Below are 22,931 nucleotides of genomic sequence, written 5' to 3' on the forward strand. Positions count from 1 at the left end.
TTAGAACTTTTATTTATGCTTAAAAAATGCAATCACTTGAACAACTAAACTGACCCATCAAAAGCCCTCCAACTCTGCAGGGGCATAAGTGATATTTACATTCTATTCATGTAACCTGGAGTGGAGGGTGGGGGTTGAAACCCTTGTGAAACTGACCACAGCAAGCACTAATTGCCCTGCTTACAAAAATAAAGACACTGAAATTTTTGAAATCCCTTTGTCAGATGCCTTTATTTACTTTTTTGAAGGCAAGTTTCTTTGATTAGCTGGACTTTGCTGTTATCAACACTTCTTGCTTATCGGCTGGCCCTAGGTGAATGACACATTCACCACCCGCTCTCCCCAGATAAGGCAAATCCCTTGTTTAACTTGTTCAAGAACAAACAAAGCTTCTCCCCCAACTCCTGCAACTTAATAGGCACTTTTGGAGGGTTAATTACAAAAGGAAGAATGTCTACTTGTAAAACCTCTATTAGGTCTAATAGCTTGACGCCAGGATCCCAGCATTCTTTTTTCCTTCCTTAAAAAACCTTTCATTAAAACTTTCTCTCACAAGAAAAAAGTTTGAGACCTCTCTAGTTCCCTGAGATTCCAAATGAAACTGTTCATACTGTTTTAATTGCTACAGAGGGATTAAAAGATCCCTTAGTAAATTGGAAAATTATTTTGTAACAATTTCTTTGAGCTCTGCAGAAAGAAAACAGGCACCAGGAAAGTAAAGCCATTTCAAGGGCAGCTAACTGAGGGCACCTTCTGAAAAGATATATATATATATATATATATATATATATATATATATATATTTTTTTTTTTTTTTTTCCTACCCTGGTTATGGCTCTGCGAAATACTAATTCAGACAGCTAGACTGTTGGCATCAAATGGTTATCGATTTTTCAGCTACAAACCTGTTGATTTCCTGGCCCTGGAAGCAAGTCTTTATTCTTAAGAAAAAGTTTCAGAAGAGGGCGGTTTAAATCTTGTCATTGTCCTCTCTTCCTCTCCTTTTTCTTCCCTTTCTTTAGATAAGCCATCATGTTATTAGGAAAACTCAATTTCTTCCAGTTAAACTTTGACCTCTTTGAAAACAAAGATTTAAAATGTCATTTTCAGGCTAATGCTCCAATGAATTGTCAAATAAAGTACTAAAAACATTTTGATAGATAGCGGGGCCATTTATCTACATCACTGTCAGGGCGGCAATGCTTCCCGCAGGCTCCCACTGCAGACACCCGGAGGTGGGGTTTTCTGGGACTGCTGCTCATTTCCCAAGCCTGCAGCCAGGCTACTGTTGACCAGTGCGGGCCTCGGCACCCCGTCAGCATCAGATAACCAAATAGTCAATATTTTTTTTAAAAACTGGGCTACCCCACTTATGTTTCCCTTCCTTTAACCAACGTCCAGGTTCCCGGCTGAATTGCAAGATATGGAAATAATGGATGGCTCAGCCCAAGGGGTGTTCATTGCCAGTAGTTTTCTAGCAAAACAGCAACTTCTTAGAGCAACAAAGTGACTCGGAAAGGTGGCAGCAGGGTCAATGCTAAGAAATATTGCCTTTCCTCTGCAAGGAAAACACTGGAGGCAGCAGCTTTAACTGGTGGTTTGTGAACTTCAGGAACAGCAGCCGCCTCAATTAGGCCAAATTCCTTGCGAGGAAGATGTCATATTTTAATTACTTTGGATTGTTGAAACACACAAGGGGGATATATATATATATATATATACACATAGCCAGCAGTCAATCCAAAGAACAGCAAAGTGAAATTCCCCTCTGCATACATCTCAGTAAAAACTGTACAAATGTGTCAAACTGCCTCACTTGAAGAATGTTTCAAAGTCCTGTGGTCACCCTCTACTTTTCCCTTCTCCGTGCCACATTTTTTTTTTTTTTAAACACTATTTTCAAGGCACGGTAGGGTTGGTAAGGAGAGGAGCAGGAGTCTGGAGGGGTTGTTTGGGAAGAAAACATCTAACAGGAAATTTTCAGCAGAGGGAATCAATATGCACACCAGCATAGCACACCCTTTCAGCATTAAATCATTAAATCCTTTGTCTGGCTAGCACTGCAGTTTGTTTCCAGTGTCTTTATTGCATGCAAGAGAGACAATTTTTTTTTTTTTTTTTCTGGGTAGAAGAAGGGAAAAAATAAACCTACATTGAGCAGTGTGCCGATGCTGCCATTCGGTTTGGGTCAATCCACTGAAGCATGCTTTGAGAGCCTTCTCCTGGAGCATGCAGGAAGACGGGCTCGCAGTGTAGAAATCCAGGATTCGCCCAGGACTCACTGACAGGACATCCATACAGTCAAACATGATCTCCCCTGCACCGAATGTCTGCAAAAGTGCTTATCCTCTAGGTGTGGAGGCAAATGGCATAGAAAAGTCCACCCAACTCCATCAAACTCTGCCCCCTTTTTGGCACGTAGGCTGTTGGTCTTTTTCCCAGCCTCGAATCATGAATTATGACAGACAAGCCAGCTAAAAGCCTGTAATTGATCCAAATGATCATTTACCATTTTCCAGGCTTGCTCGGCCAATCCAGCCGGGGCGGGGGGTTCCCAGAAAGATCCCAAGTTCTCCTTCCAAGCGGACGCCTGCAAAAAGCCTTCGGAATGCGGTGCGGCTCCTACCCGGACGGTGCCCAGACCAGCCCTGCCCGGCTCGCGCGCGTCCTCGGCATCCGCGTCCTCGGGCGGCTCGCGCGGGGACTCTGGTCCCCCCTTTGGCAAAGAATAGACCCTCCTGCCTCTGAACAGCTCACTTCCTACTACTTCTGTCACACAGAATGAAAGATTGAATTGCCTAATATATGCGAGTGAACTTTCGGTGAACCCTTCCCGGGCTGCTAACCTTCAAATGACCCAGCGAGTCTGACATCACCAGCTCCCAGGATTCTCACAGAGCCGAGCACTCCCAGCAGCCCCGCCGCGCGGGCGGCCCGCGGCCCGGGCGCGCGCTCCTCCCGCCCCGCGCCTCCGCTCCGAGCGCGCGGGGCCGGGGCCGGGGCCGCTGGGAGGAGCGCGCGGGGCCCGGGCGGCCCCCGGGAGCGCGCGGGGTCGGCGCCCCCGGGAGGAGCGCGCGGAGCCGGAGCCGCGGGGCGGAGCGCGCGCGGAGCGGGAGACACCGGGAGCACGCGGGGCCGCGAGCAGCCGCGGAACCGGGACGCGGCTCCGGGCCCGCCGCCCGCCGGCTCCCGCCCTTCGCGCCCCGGTTGTCGGGGGCTCCGCTTGGCTTCGCGCCCCCCCCCCCTCGCCCGCCCCCGACCCAGCCCTGACATTCCTCGGTGCGCCTGTCTGTCTGGTAAATGCTTCGTAACGTGAGTGTTTTTCCACTCCTGCAAAACCACCGCAAGCCCTAAACTGGAGCACGGAGAGGAGCCGCCCCTCGGGGAAGCCCGGGTCCAGAAACTTTCCATTTGATAGTCTTTTTCTCTCTGTCCCTTGCGGGCCAAAGAGGACTATATTGGCTCGGAAATAAAATTCCGGCTTTCTGGACTCGTTTCTTAAAAACTGTCCTGAGTCTACACGCAGCATATGAAGGAGCCGAGGAGTTCCTCCCGCCCCGAACACACGCAATCACGCAGATATGCAGGGTTTCATAAAACACTGATAAGAGTGTGCGTGTGGGAGTCAGACTGAACAAGGTTCCAATCCAGCTCAACCTCTGAGCAGCTGTGTGACCTGGGACGAAGATCTCACCTTCCGGGGCCTCGGCTTGCTCATCTGTAAAATGGGAATACAGGACTGTCGACACCAGTGGGTTGCTGTGAGGACGAAGAGCAACGGCGCTTGCGCGGCCTACAGCACACATCTCAGGACAGTCAGCTGTGACTCTTCTCAGGGAGGCTCAGGGCTGCCTGAGGCCCACTGCTCAGAATCAGGACTAGAACCCGGCTCCCCGGAACCCCAGGCCTGAATGAAAATCACTTTTCTGTTCTGGAATAGCGGGTGGGTGACCCCTCTCACCACACCCGCCACTCCTGTACCCCTTCCCCGACTCCCACCACCGCATAACTCAATGCAGATTTTGAGAACTGATTGTGTCAAAGTTTTCTATTTCCAAGGGCCACTTTTCACCGCTCCTAGCCTCTCCGAACTTGGCTATTTATTAGAAGATAGTCATTTTAAGAAAAAGGATTTTTTTTGGGGGGGGGGGGTACATCTCCCACACCGACCGGGGGAAGGAAAAGCTTTTCAGCCATCACTGAGGACGACAGACACGGTGTTTACAAATACACCCAGGCAGAGAGCTGTTAAAGGGAGAGCCAGTCCACCCTGCAGCCATTTTGCACAACTTGCTTAAAGGATGCAAGGGTACATCAAAGAAAAGCAGCTCCGGGAGGGATTAAAACACCCTTCGTGATCCAGTGCCCCTCCACTCCGGCCCGCGGGTTCTCTCACAAAGCAGGGAGGGCAAGTGGGCGGGCAGGGGGCCGGCTTCCTCGCCCCTCCCAGGGAAGGGCGGCTGCCGTCTCCTTTCTGTGCGCGGGCTGGAATGCGCACTGGCATCCAGGCCTTTAAAAAGCCTGCCGGGTACCCACCCCGTGCTGCTTGGCTAGCACAGTTGTTAAATGGCACTCATGGCGTAACATGAAATCTATGCATTGCGCACACTTACCAAGTCAAAGACCCTTTTAGGAAGGTACGTTTGAACAGTGTTCAGCCCAGCAAGCTCAGCTCCTGCAACTGAAAAGTCTCGGGTGATAAAAGAGGTACGATTTTGCTGAAACTCCATGCTTGTTATGCTCTCTTTTTTATATGGTCATCATTTTGTAACAGACCTTTATTATAAGAAATCCTTTAACTACAAAGAAAACACCCATTTTAAGCAAGGAGGAGCACAGAGGAATTTACGAAACATTTGGTAACACTCCTGTCATGAAGAAGGTTGTAAAGATACACCAAGCACCACGTCCTGTGCCAGTTGCGCTGAGGTGGGCCACGACTAAACCACACCACCATGAGACTTACAGCCCCAAATGCTGATTTAAGGTCCTTAGAATTCCTTGGAAACTGGACTTATTTTGTACAAGATGGGTGAAAAGTCCTTGGGTGGGGGGGTGGTGCGCAGCTATATCTAAAGTGTAGCTGAAAGAGCCAGGTTAGAAAGAAGAACCCGCCCTGTCCAGGTTTCTGCACGGGTTGCCTGTGGCACTTAGAACTTGCTCAGCATCCTTCCAAAGGGTCAGGTGCACTGTTCTCAAGGTAGTGAACTTGGGGACAGGGCCTCCCCAAATTCTGTTTACTCTCATTCCTTAAGCTACAGTTTCAGCCTCATCCAGGAAGGGAGGCAACTGTTCCCACATTTCTTTCCTCAATACTCTATCATGGCACAAAAACAATAACAGGGGTGTGTGTGTGTGTGTGTGTGTGTGTATGTGTGTGTGTGATTAAGAAAACTTTATGTTTCTATTCACCTTGGAACCCAGTGTTCTTAACTGTAGAGAAATAAACTTAAGGCTTGAAATGAATGATCAGTGCTTAAATCCTTGTGCATAGGATATTATGTTTTTTTTTTAATATAGTGCAACAGTATTCACTAATCTATCATTTCTCATCCTGAAGTGACTAGGTGGATAGCAACTCTTAGAGTTATTATTTAATCCAAGTATAATTGAAAAAGTAGCCCCTAAATTGAACCATGCATTTCTTATCATTTCTTTGTCAGTAAATATAATTCTTATACTTGTTGAAAATCTGACTTTTCCTTCACATTCTTCTCCTTAAGTAAAATTAAGGAAAGATACACAAATAGCCACAGTTCTTTAAATATATATCTGTGCACCATAAGATTAATGAACAGGTAGAAGGTGAAAAATGGCCTAGTTAATTTGTGGATAATGAAATTTAACTTACTGACCTATTTTAAACATTAACCAAACAGTTACTTGGGAAGAACCCTTTCCCAAATATGCTCTTAGTGAGGCATAAAATAACATTCGGATACGTGTCACGGCCTCTGTGTTCTTTGTGTTTGATCAATGATGAAAGGAACGCTAATAAAAGTATTCCCAACCACAAACAAACAGAAAAGCAAAGTTTGAGCCCTAAATTCATTTTGTTTCAGAGTAACTGCATATTTGTCAGTGTGACACAGCACATTTGAAACCCATAATCATAAAACAAAAATTTATAGCCAGGGTTCAGGGTCTACATCTGTTTCTCTGGTTTCTGTACAGCGATTACCCACTGGACAATCCAGAAAGCAACACCATGAATCACGCCGGGCAAACATGTTCGAACTGGAGAGCCTGGCGAAGAGCGAGGAGCGTCTCTGCGCACCGGGACTGCAGCCGCCGGGCTCAAAACCGGCCCTGTGCCTCTGATGTCTAAATAGAAGGCTTCCCACGGACGCGGGCGTCCGCCCCACCACGAGGCACGCAGAGTGCAGGCGGGCGTGGGGCGGAGCGAGGGCCCGGGACCCATTATTGGAAAGACACACCTGCCTCCTCCCTGCGTTTCTCTATTGATTTTTACTTTACTTTTGTTTTTTAACTGTTAGTCTCATGTAAACCTCTCTTGCCATAATTCTGTCCCCCAGATAAACGACCAGCACGGAGTGGAGTGGGGGTTCCAGCAGGGAGGCCGGGGCAGGGGAGTGTGTGGCTGGCACAGGGCACGTGCTGAGCCGGTTCTTGGCGCTCCTGCACCCGCAGGCTTAGCGGCTTTCCGAGCTGGGCGCTGGGGCAGCCCTAATACCGATCAGCAGAGGAACCCGCCCCGGCCTGTCCCTCTGGACCCCGGCTCGGGCACCAGGTCTGGCTGTGTCCACGGATCTGAGCCCGGCAGACACAGGGTACACGCATCCCCAAGACGAACCCCCTCCCGGCAGACACTGGGTCTGCTCGGGGCCCAGAAACAAGTGGTCTTGCTCAGAAATGTCTCTCCGCCTCCAGGGCTGGCCGCTGCGTCCTCCGTGCATTTGGCGCGCCTCTCTCTGCAGGTTCCACTTTGTCCAGTTTCCCACCGGTCACGTACAGACACTGTCCCCAGGACAGGGGCGCCCCTTCCCTTCCCACTCCCGAGTGGCCTGCTCTGCGCTTCCTGCGTTTGCTGTGGGTGCTGGTGCTCTCCAGTTCCTGCAAGTCCCACCTGGAGACTAAGCTCCGGCCTGGTGAGCATTCAGGGCCAGCATTGGGCTCAGCCAGTCCTCGGCTCTGGCCACCCCTGCTGGCACTGGCGTATGTCCGGGGGAGCCTACCTGTGGCTATTTCCCCTGGTTTATTGCTTCCCCCTTTTTCATTTGGACCTTTAAAAAAGTAATGTGTTTTCATAAACACTCAGGGTCTAGTCCAGGAGATAAAAAGGGACAACGATGTGTCCACCCTCCATGTCTGCACTCATCACATGCCGAGCCCTGTGCCAGGGGCTGGGCACCAGTCTCTATACCTTTGGGGGCATCATTTGCTGCTTTTCTATAACTGTATTCAAACAACATACAACGTTCTGTGACATTGTTCTGTTTAGTAATAAGCAGTATACATAGAACTAGCTCATTAAAAACAACAAATAGCTCAATTTAAAAAAAGTCTATTAAAAGAATGGGAAGAAGACCTTAATGGACAGTTTTGTTTTGTTTTTCCAAAGAAGACATACAGACGGCAAACAGGCACATGTAAATGTGTTTAACATCACGAATTATTAGAGAAATGTAAATCAAAATCACACGATCGCCCGCACAGGGTGATCATCAAAAAGACTGCAGGTGACAAAGGTTGGTGACGATGTGGAGAAAAGGGACGCCTCCTACACTGTTGGTGGGAAACCAGTGTGGAGGTTCCTCGAAAAAATAAAACCAGAAATACCAAATGATCCAGCAATTTCACTCCTGAGTATATACCCAGAAAAAATGAAAATACAAATTTGAAAAGGAAACATGTGGCCCAATTTTCATAGCAGCTTTATTATGATCGCCAAGACGTGGAAGCAACCCAAGCGACAGGCTAACGGGTAAAGAAGCTGTGGTGCCAGTGAGATAGCGTCTCACCGGTCAGCGTGGCTGTCCTCAAAATGTCTACAAACAGTAAGTGCTGGAGAGGGTGTGGAGGAAAGGGAGCCCTCTTGCACTCTTGGTAGGAATGCAAACTGGTACAGCCACTATGGAAAGTAGTATGGAGAGTCCTTTAAAAACTGGGGATAGAACTGCCATATGACCCAGCAACCCTACTGCTGGGCAAGCACCCTGAGGAAACCAGAACTGAAGGAGAAACGCATGTACCCCAGTGGTTATTGCAGCACTGTTTACAATAGCTAGGACACGGAAGCAACCTAGATGTCCATCGGCAGATGAAAGGGTAAGGAAGCTGTGGTACATATACACAATGGAGTATTACTCAGCCGTTAAAAAGGAACACATTTGAGTCAGTTCTGATGAGGTGGATGAAGCTGGAGCCTATTATACAGAGTGAAGTAAGTCAGAGAGAGAAAGCATATTGACACATATATATGGAATTTAGAAAGATGGTACCGACATCATTTAGAAAGATGATCCTACATGAAGGGCAGCAAAGGGGACACAGATGTAAAGAACAGACTTTCGGACTCAGTGGGAGAAGACGAGGGCGGGATGACTTAGAGAAACCATTACCATCTGTGAAATACACGACCAGTGCCAGTTCAGTGCATGAGGCAGGGCACCCAAAGCCGGTGCTCTGGGACAACCCAGAGGGGTGGGGTGGGGAGGGAGGCGGGGGGGGTGGGTTCATGATGGGGGGACGCATGTACCTGTGGCCGATTCATGTTGATGTGTGGAAAAAACCATCACAATATTGTAATTGTCCTCCAATGAAAACAATTAATTAAAAAAAAAGATGTCGTACATATATACAATAGACTATTACTCAGCCGTAAAAAAGAATGTAATTCTACCGTTTGCAACAATTTGGGTGGACCTAGAGAGTATTATGCTTAGTGAAATGAGTCAAACAGAGAAAGATCAATACGCGATGTTACCACTTATTTATGGATTCTAAAAATAAAACAAACAAATGTAGACAACAAAACTGACTCACAAATACAGAGAACAAATTAGTGGTTACAGGGGGCAAGGACAAGCTGGGGGCTGGAGATTAGGAGATATAAACTATTATGTATAAAATAGATAAACAACAAGGATATATTGAACAGCATAGGGATGTTACTTTGTAATAACTTTCAATGGAGAATACAGAAATTCTGAATTACTCTGCTGTACACTTAAAACTAGCATAAGATCGTGTATTCATTACATGAATGCACTGCCATTCACTTAACAGTGCTCAGCGAGTGGCTATTTGTGTTGTTTCCAGTTTTCCAGGGTTACAAGAAACCCTGTGGGTATGTGGACCAAACCACCTGCTGAAAAAAGTCTAGTAACAGTGTTGACAGGTTAAATGTGCATTTTTAAATCTGATGGGCACACAAAATAGTACTCCAAAATGGTTATGCTAATATATGGCCCCTCCCTCCCCTTCATGTTCTAAAACGGAGGTCAGTAGGCTTTTTCCTGTATACTGCTACTATTGCTGCTAAGTCGCTTCAGTCGTGTCCGACTCTGTGTGACCCCACAGACGGCAGCCCACCAGGCTCCCTCGTCCCTGGGATTCTCCAGGCAAGAACACTGGAGTGGGTTGCCATTTCCTTCAATGCATGAGAGTGAAAAGTGAGAGTGAAGTCGCTCAGTCATGTCCAGATCCTAGACACCCCATGGACTGCAGCCCACCAGGCTCTTCCATCCATGGGATTTTCCAGGCAAGAGTACTGCAGTGGGGTGCCACTGCCTTCTCCAAGGGCCTTAGAAGGTGTTCTAGGCTTTGCAGGCTATACAGTGTTGGTTGCAACTGCTCAGTTCTGCCACTGTAATGTTAAAGGCACCATGGACCACATGTAAATGAATCAACGTGTGTGTGCTTTTTATTCGCAAAACCCAGCATTCCCCTGGGTTGATCCCTATGCTGCAGTTTGTCTGGAAGTGACAGTGAAAGTCGCTCAGTCGTGTCCAGCTCTCTGCGACCCCATGGAATATACAGTCCATGGAATTCTCCAGGCCAGAATACTGAAGTGGGTAGCCGTTGCCTTCTCCAGGGGATCTTCCAAGCCCAGGATTGAACCCAGGTCTCCTGCTTTGAGGGCAGATTCTTTACCCGCTGAGCCACAAGGGAAGCCTGCAATCTGTCTACCTCTGTTCTAAACCAATATTCAATTATTTCATCCAATTCTACATTGCTTTGTCTCTATCCCATAAAACCTAACCATATACATTTGAGTTTTCTTGACACTTTAACTTTCCATCTCCTTTAAAAGCTTCACCCAGTTTCAACTTGTGTATCATACAAAGAATAATATGACTCTTTTATTACAGTATTTCATCCAAGGTCATCTTTATTTCTCTCTTGGCTTATCATTTTCCCCTTTCCTACTTCTTCACCTCCTTTTGTAAAGAGTGTAGGATTACATCTCTCCTTCAATGAGCCCAGATGCCACTGTACTTCCTTTTTTCCACACTGAACCCTGCTTTAAAGTCAGTGATTTCCATCAACTCCCTCTTCCCCTAACATACGGTGGCAAGTATTCGGAAGATGGAAAACGTAACAGTGACTCCTGAGAATAAGTGCCAATGGCCCCACCATGCTACAACCTGCCTGTATTATTCTTCCCGAGTTACCTGTTCTATCTCTTTGCAACACATCCTCCAAGGAGCTACAGGGAGCTGTCCACCCAGTGGGCAGAGCACTTGGAAAAATTGAGAGGCTCTTTTGGGGATGGAAAGAATCACAAAGGATTCTCAGAGTGCTTTGGGACTAGAGGATAATATCAATAGCTGAGATGTCTTCCTTTTGCCTAGTTCAGCAGTTAATAATTTTTTTTTAGATCACCTGTATGAAAAGAGGCCATCAGTTGGCTCTTAAAACTGTGCTGTTTAAAGTAGTGAAAAATCAATACAATTAAAACTTAGTTCCTCAGTCATATTGGCCTAATTTCACGTGGCTAGTGGTTATTATGTCAACCGGACCACGCAGACAGAGAACAGTTTCGTCATCACAGAAAGTTCTGTTGGACCAGGGTGCTTAAAAAGTGAGCTGAGGGACTTCCCTGGGGGTCCAGTGGCTAAGACTGCACTCCTAGTACAGGGGACCCAGGTTCGAGCCCTGGCCGGGAAACTGCGTCCTGCATACAAGTAAAAGACCCTGCGAGCTGCAACTGAGACCCGGGTCAGCCAAATGAATACATATGTAAAGAGTGAGCAGGGTCAGCCAAATGAATACATATGTAAAGAGTGATCAGGGTCAGCCAAATGAACACATATTCAAAGAGTGATCAGAGAGGTTGTACAGCATGGCGGGTGGGGCTGTGGAGTCTGGACGTGGACTGAGTTTCAACTCCAGCTTCACTTCTTCCCAGCTGTGCGACCCTGACGAGCTACTTCACCCCTCTGTGCCTGGATTCCCTCACCTGTAAAATGCAGATATTAATGGTACCTACCTTCAAGAGGTTGTGGTAAAGACTGAATGAGGTGATACAAGCAAAAAGCACTTAGAATACGGCCTGAGATATATAATAAATACTTTGAAAAATGTTAGTGGCGTGTCTATAAGGAGAATGCGAGGTCAGGAACACAGAGCTCAAACCCCGTTCAGCTGCCTCTGGTGTCAGGGACACAGCATCTCCTGTCAGCCTGGGAATTTTCAGCCAGGATGCACAGTTCAGGCTGTGGGGTCCAGGCACATGCGATTAGGGCAAATGCCCCAGGGGATTTTGCTACATAGATGCGTGGTTTAAGTTCCTCAGCACTGAAGCATTATTATACACATTACAAAAGGATGCTTTCTTTTTGTCTCCAAAGCAGACACTGAGTCAGGATGGCAATGAAATATTTGACAAGCCCCACCCTGCTGCTCCTTGTGGGAGGCAGAAAATAGATCCCGTGGCGTGCTGTTTTCTGCAAAGTGGTAGTTAGCCTCAGGAACATAAGGCCAATTATGGTTAATTAAATGGCAAGGATATTGTTCAAAATGGAAGATTTGCATTGTCTATCTCATCTTCCCATCCATCCATCCATCCCATCCACCTACTCACTCTTCTGCTGTACCAGCCACCCACCCACCATTACCCATCCACCATCCACCCTCCTTTCTAGTTATCTGTCTCCCACTTGTCCATCTACCCATCTACTCGTCCATCTCTCCAACTGTCTCTGAGTCATCCTCTCTACCCAGGATCCAACTACCGACGGAGATGAAGGGTGTGTGGCTTTTCGGCAGCAACGTCTAGAGTACAGAGAGAGATAAAAGTAAAGCTTCTCAGATTACGCTTGCATCTTTCTCTAGAATCCCTGAACAGGATTTCTCAGTGACAAGTGCTGGTAGAAATAGGACCAAGGCACCGGCCACTGCTGATTTCCATTAAGGAGGTCTGGTAAATCAGGTTGCCGATGGGGAGCCCTCATCCCTGAGAACATCGAGGAATTTGAAATGCTAATGAAGCCAAGTTCTATTAGCAACACAAAAGTTTCTGACTCAAAGGCCCCAAAGGAATTTCCATCGGATTCTACAGGGAAAGGGAACGCAAAAGTTGCAAATCCATCAGAGAGGCCATTGGGCAGGGAGAGGGGTTTAAATTTATCCTGATGTCTGACCAAGAAAAAGGCAAGTAAAAAGCTCAATGCAATTGACTGGGAATTGAGGTTAACATAAAGCCACAGAGAAGTCTCTGGGAAATTAGCTACAGGATATAACGCTACCCCCCTCAACCAGGGACTTTGAAAATTTCTGTTTGAGAGGCTATATGTTGGCTTCCAAAATTCATTTTTGACATTTTATCATTGTTTGATTTTTTTTGTTTGTTTTATTGAGTTAGAGATGCTTCAAAAGAAATTAGCTGGGATTTTTCAGAAGGCAAGAGTTTCAACATTTAGCATGAAAGTATAGGAAAGCCAAAAGGGAAAGAATAGACAGAAATATGAAATATCTCCCCTCTCTGTTTAAGCAAAACACAATAATACAATGTAAAGTCACTGCAGTGATTCCAAGGGCACGACCATTCCAGGGTTTCCCACCAAGGCCCTGGCGTGCAGACTCCTAGGGCTGGGCTAAGGCAATCAGGTGCTTTGCACACTAACGTGTCAGAGCCTCTGCTCTGCTGGGACATTCTACTTGCTAAACACCAAGACACAGGCCTCGAGAGGATTAGATATTAAGAGAGATGAGTTTCTACGAGAGCAAATGGTAAAGCTCTGAGCCTAGAGTAAGGTCTGGGCTCTGTGTGGAGCAGCTATATGGCTTTGGTAAACTCATACTTCTTTTTTAAAGCTTTTTAATTTAGAAAGTTGTTTTAATCGAAATATAGTGGATTTACAATGCTGTGTTCTTTCTTCTCTACAGCAAAGTGATTCAGTTATGCATGTATTCATTCCTGTTTAAACATTCTTTTCCGTGACGGTGTGTCATAGGATACTGAACAGAGTTCTCTGTGCTGCGCAGAGATAGAGCCTGTGGTCTATCCATTCTACATACCTGCTAACCCCGACCTCCCACTCCATACCCCCTTCCCCCTCCCTCTTGGCCCCCACCCGTCTACGCTCTGCGTCCTTCACACTCCTTTCATTTATTTTGGCTGCACTGAGTCTTTGCCGTGTGGGCTGTTCTTTAGCTGTGAGCGGAGGCTACCCGCTCGTTGCTATCACGGGCTTCTCGTTGCCGTGGCCTCTCTCATTGTAGAAGGGCTTTAGCAGCTGTGGCATATGGAGTCAGTCATTGTCCCGCATGGGCCTATTTGCCTCACAGCCTGTGGAATCTTCCTGGACCAGGGATCGAACCCTGGTTTGATCCTGCATTGGCAGGTGGCTTCTTCACCGCTGGGCCACGAGGGAAGTCCTGTTGCACTCCTGAGCATTATTTAATCTTCAACTACAAGAAGATAATATGTACTTCCAATGGTAGTGTGTATTTCAAGGCAATATAGTGTTGAAGAATTAAAAACTAATGTATGAGAAAGAATTTCTAAATTTCTGAAGTATTAGGCAATGGTATTCATTGCTGTTCACATATTAGGTAAAAACAGACAAATTTTTTTTTCACCGTCTCTTACAAATTCTGTGGCAAACTGAGAGGCAAATTAAGAGGCAGCTTAATTCTGGCAAATTAAGAGGCAGCCTCCCTCTTAATTTAAGTTCCCTTTAAAAATCCACGATAATAGATTTTTAGTCGAGCACAGGGCTCCCAGACAGAGAGCGCGTTTCCTCTCTGCAGCCAGGTGCGGTGACGTGATCGTGTTCTCATCGATCAGATGCGCTGTGTGCAGCTTTCATAGCACATCCTAAAAAGGCAATTTCTCTCTTCCCCCTTTCCTGCCAGCTGAACTGCTCTGGGACCCAGCCCAGTCCACGGGGATTAGGGTGGCAGTGCAGGGAGGGTAAATGCTTATGATGGAGGGACCCCAAGGCCCTGAATGTCCATGGGGGACAGAGCTACTCAGACAGCTTGCACCACTTGTCTCTAGACAATCACATGAGGGAAACTAATTACATCTTTTGTGTCTGTTTGAAATATGCAGGTAAGACTGCCTAACACCATACTAGCCCAGAGGCTGGCATGGTTCAAGGGCCAAGTCTAGCCTACCAGTGAAACAAAGGCCATCTAAATCCTGCTCATTCAGCAAAATAAAGTTTTATGAGAGCTTAGAATGTTCGCCTTTATTTGCTTACATAGTGTCTTTGGGTGCTTTCAACCAATGACAGAGTTGAGTGGCTACAACAGAAACAGTATGTCCCACTAAGCTGAAAATATTTATGATCTGAACCTTGAGAGAAAAAACTTACTGCCGCCGGCTGTAGGCGTTCACCACCACTTCACCTGAACTGGCCTTGAAGATGAAGTCTACCTGGAGAAGGAAACGGCAACCCACTCCAGTATTCCTGCCTGGGAAATCCCACGGACGGGAGCCTGGCCGGCTCCAGTTGCAAAACAGTTGCAAAAGAGTCGGACACGACTTAGCGGCTAAACGGCCACCGCGTGAAATCTACCAGCAGTCTTGGAACTGCATAATATCGAGAGTTTCTTCAAGATCTAAAATTCTCATTTCAAAGACCCCAAGGACGCTCTGCAGCTATTTTTTTTAAAGCAAACACACTCCTTCAGCATCTTTGAGTTTATTTTGGCTCTGCCAGGATACCCTTTGCTTGGATATCGACAAGACTTATCCCGTCCCTTTCTTCACGTCTTTATGAATATATTGCTTTAATGGAGATGTAGTGATCTGTTTAAAATAGGACTCTAGGTCATGTCCATCACTATCTGTTCCTTGAGCCTACCTTTTACAATTTACGGACACGTCACTGCCTGGCATACATTTATCCTTTACTCTGTAACCTAGAGTGGAAAGTAATCTCCTTGAGGGCAGCGAGGCCATCCAGTTCACTGTGAAGACCCCAGTAACCACAGTGCACGGCACACAGTAGTCCTTCAATGAATATTTGTTGGGTAAATTAAAACAGAGCACTTTGGGGAAGAAATTGCGATTACAAATTAGCAGAAATTCAAAATGGGCAGGAAATACAATCCACTGTCTCCAGGCAATTTGAATGGCCTCACTATACATAAAATAAGACTAGGACTAGTTACTGAAACACAGCATTTTAAAATTGAAACCTATGGCATAAACTTCACGCTTTTAATTCACTGATAAGGGAGTTCAACCTATATGCAGACCAGGAGAAAGGACAGTCTCTCCGAAAACAGCACAGGGCCAACGAGATATCCACTCCAGAAGGAAACGAACAACGATCCATACCTGACACCATAAACAAAAGCTAACTCAAAAAGGGCCAGGGGCCGAAATGTAAAACATAAAGCTATAGGCTGTTAGATGAAAACGAAAAGCAGCTCTCGTGACCTTGGGTTGGGCATGGATTTTTTTAATTGGAACATAATTGCTTTACAATGTTGTGTCAGTTTCTCTGCGCAATGAAGTGACTCAGCCACACGCATATGTGTGTCCCCTCCCTCTGGGACCTCCCTCCCTGCCCCCATCCCACCCACCCAGGTCATCACCGAGCAAGAGCTGGGCTCCCTGCGTTTCACAGCAGCCTCCCGCTAGCTGCTTTACACATGATAGGGCGGTGCATGTCAATCCCGACCTCCCGACTTGTCCCGCCCTCTCCTTCCCACCCTGCGTTCATGTCTGTTCTCTACATCTGCATCTCAATTCCTGCTCTGGAAATAGGTCCAGCTGTTCCATTTTTCTAGATTCCACGTATATGCATTAATATATGATGCTTGTTTTTCTCTTTCTGACTTAGATGGGACACCAACGTACGACACAGAAAAATACAAACTGATAAGTTAGGTTTCATCACAACTAAAACCTTCTTTTCTTTGAAAGATTCTACTAAAAGAATGAGAAGATAAACCACACACTAAGGGAAAAAGCATATAACTGAAAATGAATGTGTATCCACATAAAGAGACGTCAACATTCAAAACCAACAAAGCAAGCACCTGATCCTCACCCCCAGTGGGTAAAGCGCTTGAAAAGAAATGCCACCAAAGGCAGAATATCTTGGCAAACAAACACATGGAAAGCTACACAGATACAAAACATGAAAACATAATAAGATATCCACAAAAAAACAAAGAACAAAAGATACACAGCAACATTAGTTACCAGGGAAATGCAAATTAAAGCCACAGTGAGAAACCATGATGCACCACCTTCAAGACCCTCTACAATTAAACAAACAAAACAACATCAAAGCAAGTGTTTCTGTGGCCAAGGAGAAGCTGGAACTCAACACAATGGCCGGAAGTGCCAGACCATACAACCACTTGGAAGGGGGTTTGGAAATTTCTTGAAAAGTTAATCGTGTACCTACAAAATGATCTAGCTATTCTACTCATAGGTCTTTACTCATTTAATTCAAGAAACATCAAAGTATAGTTTTACTCAATAGCATGAATGCTCATAGCGTTTTATTTGTAATAGCCAAAAGTGAAGACAATTCAACCGGTGAACTGATAAACTCCAGTATTTCTATACAATGGAAAGCTCTTGGGAATGAAAAGGAATGAACTCCTGATACATGACAGGACAGAAATGAACCTCACAGTAGCTACGCTGAGTGAAAGAAGACAAACCCCAGGTGGTATTTACAGATGGTTCCATTTATGTAAGGAAGTTCTAGGAAATGCAAGCTGGCACCCAGCAGAGGACGCAGATCCATGGTTGCCCACAGACAAGATCTGGAGGCAGAGGGAGGGGCAAGAAGACGAGATTACAACCGCACGTAGAGAAACACACGTGGGGGTGGTGGGGCTGTGCTGGGCTTAGTCACTCAGTCGTGTCCAGCTCTTTTCAACCCCGTGGACTGTAGCCCACCAGGCTCCTCTGCCCATGGGATTCTCCAGGCAAGAAGACTGGAGTGGGTTGCCATTTCCTTCTCCAGGGGATCTTCCCAAACCGGGGATGGAACCCAGGGCTCCTGCATTGCAGGCGGATTCTTTACCATCTGAGCCACGGGGGAAGCCCAAGTGCGGCATATGTGGCATATGTGTTCATTATTATTCTTCCCATTTTTTATTGAGATATACTGGACCTATGTGTGCATGCCTGCTAAGTCGCTTCAGTCGTATCCGGCTCTTTGCGACCCTGTGGACTGTAGCCCGCCAGGCTCCTCTGTCCATGGGATTCTCCAGGCAAGAATACTGGAGAGGGTTGCCACGCCCTCCTCCAGGGGATCTTCCCAACCCAGGGATCAAACCTGTGTCTCATTATGTCTCCTGCGTCGGGCAGGCGGGTTCTTTACCTCTAGAGCCACCTGAGAAGCCCATAATCAACCTATATTTTATATTAATCCCAGGGCTATAACATAGTGATTCAGTATTTATATCGATTGCAAAATGATCATTACAGTGAGTCTGGTTAATAGTCACTATTGGTTATAGTTTTTTTCTGGTGATGAGAACTTTTAAAGCTTACCTTTCCGTGACCTTCGCTCATTCCGTCTGCGACTCACCGCGCCCCCCACCCCCCGGCAACCACCAGTCCTTCGTCTGTATCTTTGAGTCTGGGGTTGTTAGTTTTAGATTCCACGCATAAGTGACATCGTAAGGTATGTGTCTTTGTCTGCATGACTTGTTTCACTAAGCAGAGCACCCTTGAGGTGCATCCATGGTGTGGAAAACGGTGGGATTTCCTTCTTTTTCTGTGGCTAAGTAATGAATATATATCACAGTTTAAAAATCAATTCATCTATTGATAGACCCTGATTGTTTTCCTATCTTAGCTATTATCTATAATTATGCTTTGAACATGGGATGCAGATATCTTTTCATTAGAGTTTTCATTTTCTTTGAATAATTACCAAGAAGTAGGATTTCTGGGTCGTGTGGCAGTTTTATTCTTAATTCTTTGAGGAACCTCTATACTGTTTTCCATAGTGGCTGTGCCAATTTACATTCCTGTCAACAGTGCGAAAGTGTTCCCTCTTCTCCTCAGCCTCACCAACACTTGCTATTTCTTATCTTTTTGATGACAGCTGTTCTAATGGGTGTGAGGTGATGTCATTGTGGTTTTGATTTGTAAGCTCTCTGATGACTAGTGACTCTGAGTTCTTTTTCACGTACCTGTTGGCTATTTATCTCTACGTCATCTTTGGAAAAATATCTATTCAGATCCTCTGTCGACTTTTCAATCAGAATTTTTTTTTCTGCTGTTGAGTTAAATGTAGTTTTAAAATATATTTTGGAATCTAACCCCTTATCAGATTTGCAAATATTTTCTCCCCTTCCATAGGTTGCCTTTTCAGGTTATTAGTGGTTTCCTTTGCTGGGCACATTATACTAGCTGTGGTGATGACATCCCAGGTGTATATATATGTCACAACTTATCCCGTCTCACACTCTATGTGCAGCTTACTGTATGTCACTTATACCTCAATAGAGCTGTCCTGGAAAACAGTACCTAATGAAATAGTTAACACTCAGTATAGTACAGGCTGGAGAAGGCAATGGCACCCCACTCCAGTACTCTTGCCTGGAAAACCCCATGGATGGAGGAGCCTGGTGGGCTGCAGTCCACGGGGTCACTAAGAGTCGGGCACAACTGAGCGACTTCACTTTCGCTTTTCACTTTCATGAGATGGAGAAGGAAATGGCAACCCACTCCAGTATTCTTGCCTGGAGAATCCCAGAGACAGAGGAGCCTAGTGGGCTGCCGTCTTTGGGGTCACACAGAGTCGGACACGACTGAAGCAACTTAGCAGCAGTAGCATAGTATAGGCACTGACCCCTGAGGACAAATACTGGCCACGCCAGTGTGTTACAGCTGAATACCCAACCAGCCTTGGCGGCAAAGGTGCTCAACCCCATTGGTTTTCTGGGAATGAAATTTAAGACCACGGGGCAATAGCACCTCATGCCTAGCAACATAGCTAAATTAAGCAAACAAGGAATGATACGAAGGGTGTGCAAAGATGTGGAGAAACCTGAATTTTTGTTCACTGCTGGTGGCAACTGACATTTGTACAACTATCTTGGAAAAGTACTTGTCAGTATCTACTGAGGTCTGGTATACTTCAGCCTCTAGTACAAGGGGATTGTATTCCTATGGACATACTCAATATACGTTCACATAAAAGACCTGTGGAAAAAAGGCCATAGCAGCACTAATCATAATAGCCCCACATTTAAATCTAACCAAATATCCGTCGTAGAAGGAATAAATAAAACACGATGCCGTCTACCATTAGCTACTGTTCCGCAGTGAGAGTGAATGGACTTTAACCACAGGCAATGGCATGGATGAATACCACAAACCTGATAGTGAGGGAAAGAGGCCAGAAACACCCACAACAGTACAGCTGCATGATTCTGTTTTTATAAAGTTCAAAAATAGACCTAATTAATCTATGCTGTTGCGAGTTAGGATACCTGTTTTCCTCGGGTCAGGATTAGTGAATAAAAGGAGGCAGTAAGGGCTCTGATGTTCTCTTTCCTGATCTGCCTGCTGGTGACCCGTGTGTGGCCAGTTGCGGGAGAATTCCAAACTGTATATTTATGGTTTGCATTCTTATTTCTATGTGTATTTCAATCGTGTTTACTTAAAAATAAAGAATAGATGGAACAGATGACTTGACAGATTTTTAAAAAACTCCTCTCAGTTGGTCTTTGGGTTGAAAAAGTTTGAGAGCAACTACGGTGGTCAACAATCTTGAGAAGGTGTGGTATTCTCAAGCACTGGAGGGGTGGGGGGGAAGAGGGGTGAGAGTCTGGGAGTCACTGCAGAACCAGCTTTGAATATTTAACTCTAAAATACAAAGAGCATCTTGATGAAACCTCATGTCAGCATCCACACCTCCAGGTCTCTTATTTAACAGCAACATCTGGTGAAGAAACACCAAAGCCTCTATATATCAGGATATCGTTTTTACCTTTTAAATAAATATCTAAGAAACTAAACGTAGGAGAAAGAAGAGAATGAGGAGCAGAGGACAAAAGAAAAATAAAATAGCCATTTTCCTCTAGATAATAATTTGCTATCAATTCCCACCAAGAAGCACCTTGACCACCAACGGTGATTAGACAGCTTGGAGGCTCATTTCCAGGGGTTCCCAGCTCTGCGAGGCCCCATGCTGACTGTCCCTCATGCTGCCTACAGTTCCCGGATGACAAAGTTTTAAGCGGGATGGCAATTCACTTGCAGTTGGCCGTTTCCCCACAGTCAGGGGCTTCCACCCTGTCCTCACCCAGCCCCCAGTTCTGGGACCCCTGCTGCCCTGCCCCTGCTGGCCAGGAGTCTCTCCTGCATTGTCCCTCTTCCTGAGTCACCCGCTGCCTCTCCAGACGTCCCTGCATCTTTTGGACTTGCTAAGGGCTTGGGTTGCTTGGTATTTCCTCTCTGGATGCCGGGGGTTACCATCTTGGTTACCAGTCAATTCTCCTGTTGGATACTAGCTCATCAGGACACAGGGGTGCAGGGCAGGCTCCGAAGGATATTCTTGGCATTGATTTAGAGTACTGGGAGGTAATTCCTAGGCTGCCTTGTGAGTCTTTAAGACATACTTTGGTTGCCTCTCTGATTGAGGTCACTCCTGGCATTTAGTGGGTGGTGCTACAGATGTCTGTGGTTCTGCACGATGAAGAACTACTCATGTCTCACATGACTCTGGACGGCAGGTAATCCACGTGGGAATGTAACCTAAACCTAGAAACAAATTCCTTCCTGACAAACATACAATCTATTTTTTTTAACATGGTTTTAATATGCAAAAAAATATCCTGGGTCTTCCAAGGTGCAACAGTCCTGTGGATTGAGGGAAGAGGGTGTTTTATGCTGTGATGAATTTTACTAAGAGTTGCTTCGGAACGTCACATTGATTACCAAAGCCTCACCTTCAGTCTGCACTGTAGCTGCTGCTTTCTTTCTGGTTCTACATAAAGGTATGAACATTATCTTGTTTTTTCTTCCAGTGAGACACGCCCAAATATTTACATATTAAAATATAGTCATCTATTATAAATAGTGTCCATTTTTAAAATATTATCATTGGGATATTATGTTGATTTTTTTAAAAAAATGTTGCACACATTATACATATATATACACATGTTTATATGCACATATGCTGCTAAGTCGCTTCAGTCGCGTCGGACTCTGTGCGACCCCATAGACGGTGGCCTGCCGGGCGCCTCCGTCCCTGGGATTCTCCAGGCGAGAGTACTGGAGTGGGGTGCCATTGCCTTCTTCAATGCACGAAAGTGAAAAGTGAAAGTGAACTCACTGAGCCGTGTCCAACTCTCAGCGACCCCATGGACTGCAGCCCACCAGGCTTCTCCGTTCATGGGGTTTTCCAGGCAAGAGTACTGGAATGGGGTGTCATTTATATATATGTATATTGGAGAAGGCAATGGCACCCCACTCCAGTACTCTTGCCTGGAAAATCCCATGGACAGAGGGGCCTGGTGGGCTGCCGTCTATGGGGTCGCGAAGAGTCAGACATGACTGAGCGACTTCACTTTCACTTTTCACTTTCATGCATTGGAGAAGGAAATGGCAACCCACTCCAGTGTTCTCGCCTGGAGAATCCCAGGGACGGGGGAGCCTGGTGGGCTGCCGTCTCTGGGGTCACACAGAGTCGGACGCGACTGAAGCGACTCAGCAGCAGCAGCAGCAGCATATATGTGCGTGCATGCTGTCCCTTCAGTCGTGTCCGACTCTGTGTGACACCATGGACTGTAGCCCGCCAGGCTCCTCTGACCTTGGGATTCTCCGGGCAGGAATATTGGAGTGGGTTGCCACGCCCTCCTCCAGGGGATCTTCCCGACCCAGGGATCGAAACTGTGTCTCCTGCTTTGCAGGCGGACTCTTTACTGCTGCACCACCAGGGAGGGCACACGGAGTCGCTCTGCAGTACACTTGAAAGTAACACAATATTGTAAATTAACTATACTTCCGTAAAAAGTAAATATAATTAAAAGACCATTTTTTAAAAGTGCTGCACAGGTAGACCCTATCTGTGGGCTTCATCCCAGAAGGGAATAGGATGTTCTCTAAACTGCCAGTATATAATGGAGATACTGAGTCTCGGAAGGCTGGGAGCCACTGATTTACAAAAACAGCTCCAGTTCCTCTGAGAATTTTTCAAATGCTTTTTGTAAGATCTCGACTTTTTATGCCAAATATCATGGAACTTTGCCCAGTGTTGTGTTGGTAAATATTTAACAAGTGGGTCTCCATGGGGGAGAAGTCCTGGTTCACAGTATTTGCCGATTTCCTTGCTGTAAACACTCTGTGGGCAAGTTCAAGAGTCATCTAACGTGGCATCACTGAGCCTGGAGCTGGGCAGAGATGACAAACACTAGCTCCCCTAACTCACGCAGGTCAGGGGACCCAAGGTCATCCGTTTCCAGCTTAGACATCATCCCAAGTTTTTCTAGGTTTTCTCTGCCAGGACTCAGGGGAGCAA

At 46.2% G+C, this 22,931-nt stretch overlaps 1 protein-coding gene across 5 annotated transcripts in view; it reads right to left on the reverse strand.

Moving 5' to 3' along the window:
• Nucleotides 1–22,931, reverse strand: part of RARB (retinoic acid receptor beta) — an 863,700-nt gene that overhangs the window by 181,641 nt on the left and 659,128 nt on the right. The window contains exon 1 of one of the 5 annotated variants that reach the window (XM_069572815.1): nt 2,847–3,185. The exons of 2 other annotated variants lie outside the window; for them this stretch is intronic. Coding sequence is in view for 1 of the 3 variants with exons in the window: in XM_069572813.1 (XP_069428914.1) it covers nt 2,153–2,309 (157 nt within the window). In the remaining 2 variants the exon portion in view is untranslated. Of the gene's footprint in view, nt 1–2,152; nt 3,186–22,931 lie in introns of those variants that run through there. 2 more of the 5 variants (XM_069572813.1, XM_069572814.1) reach the window with 2 other exon arrangements.

Source organism: Ovis canadensis, chromosome 26 (genome assembly GCF_042477335.2).
Source record: "Ovis canadensis isolate MfBH-ARS-UI-01 breed Bighorn chromosome 26, ARS-UI_OviCan_v2, whole genome shotgun sequence".
NCBI classification, from domain to species: Eukaryota; Metazoa; Chordata; class Mammalia; order Artiodactyla; family Bovidae; genus Ovis; species Ovis canadensis.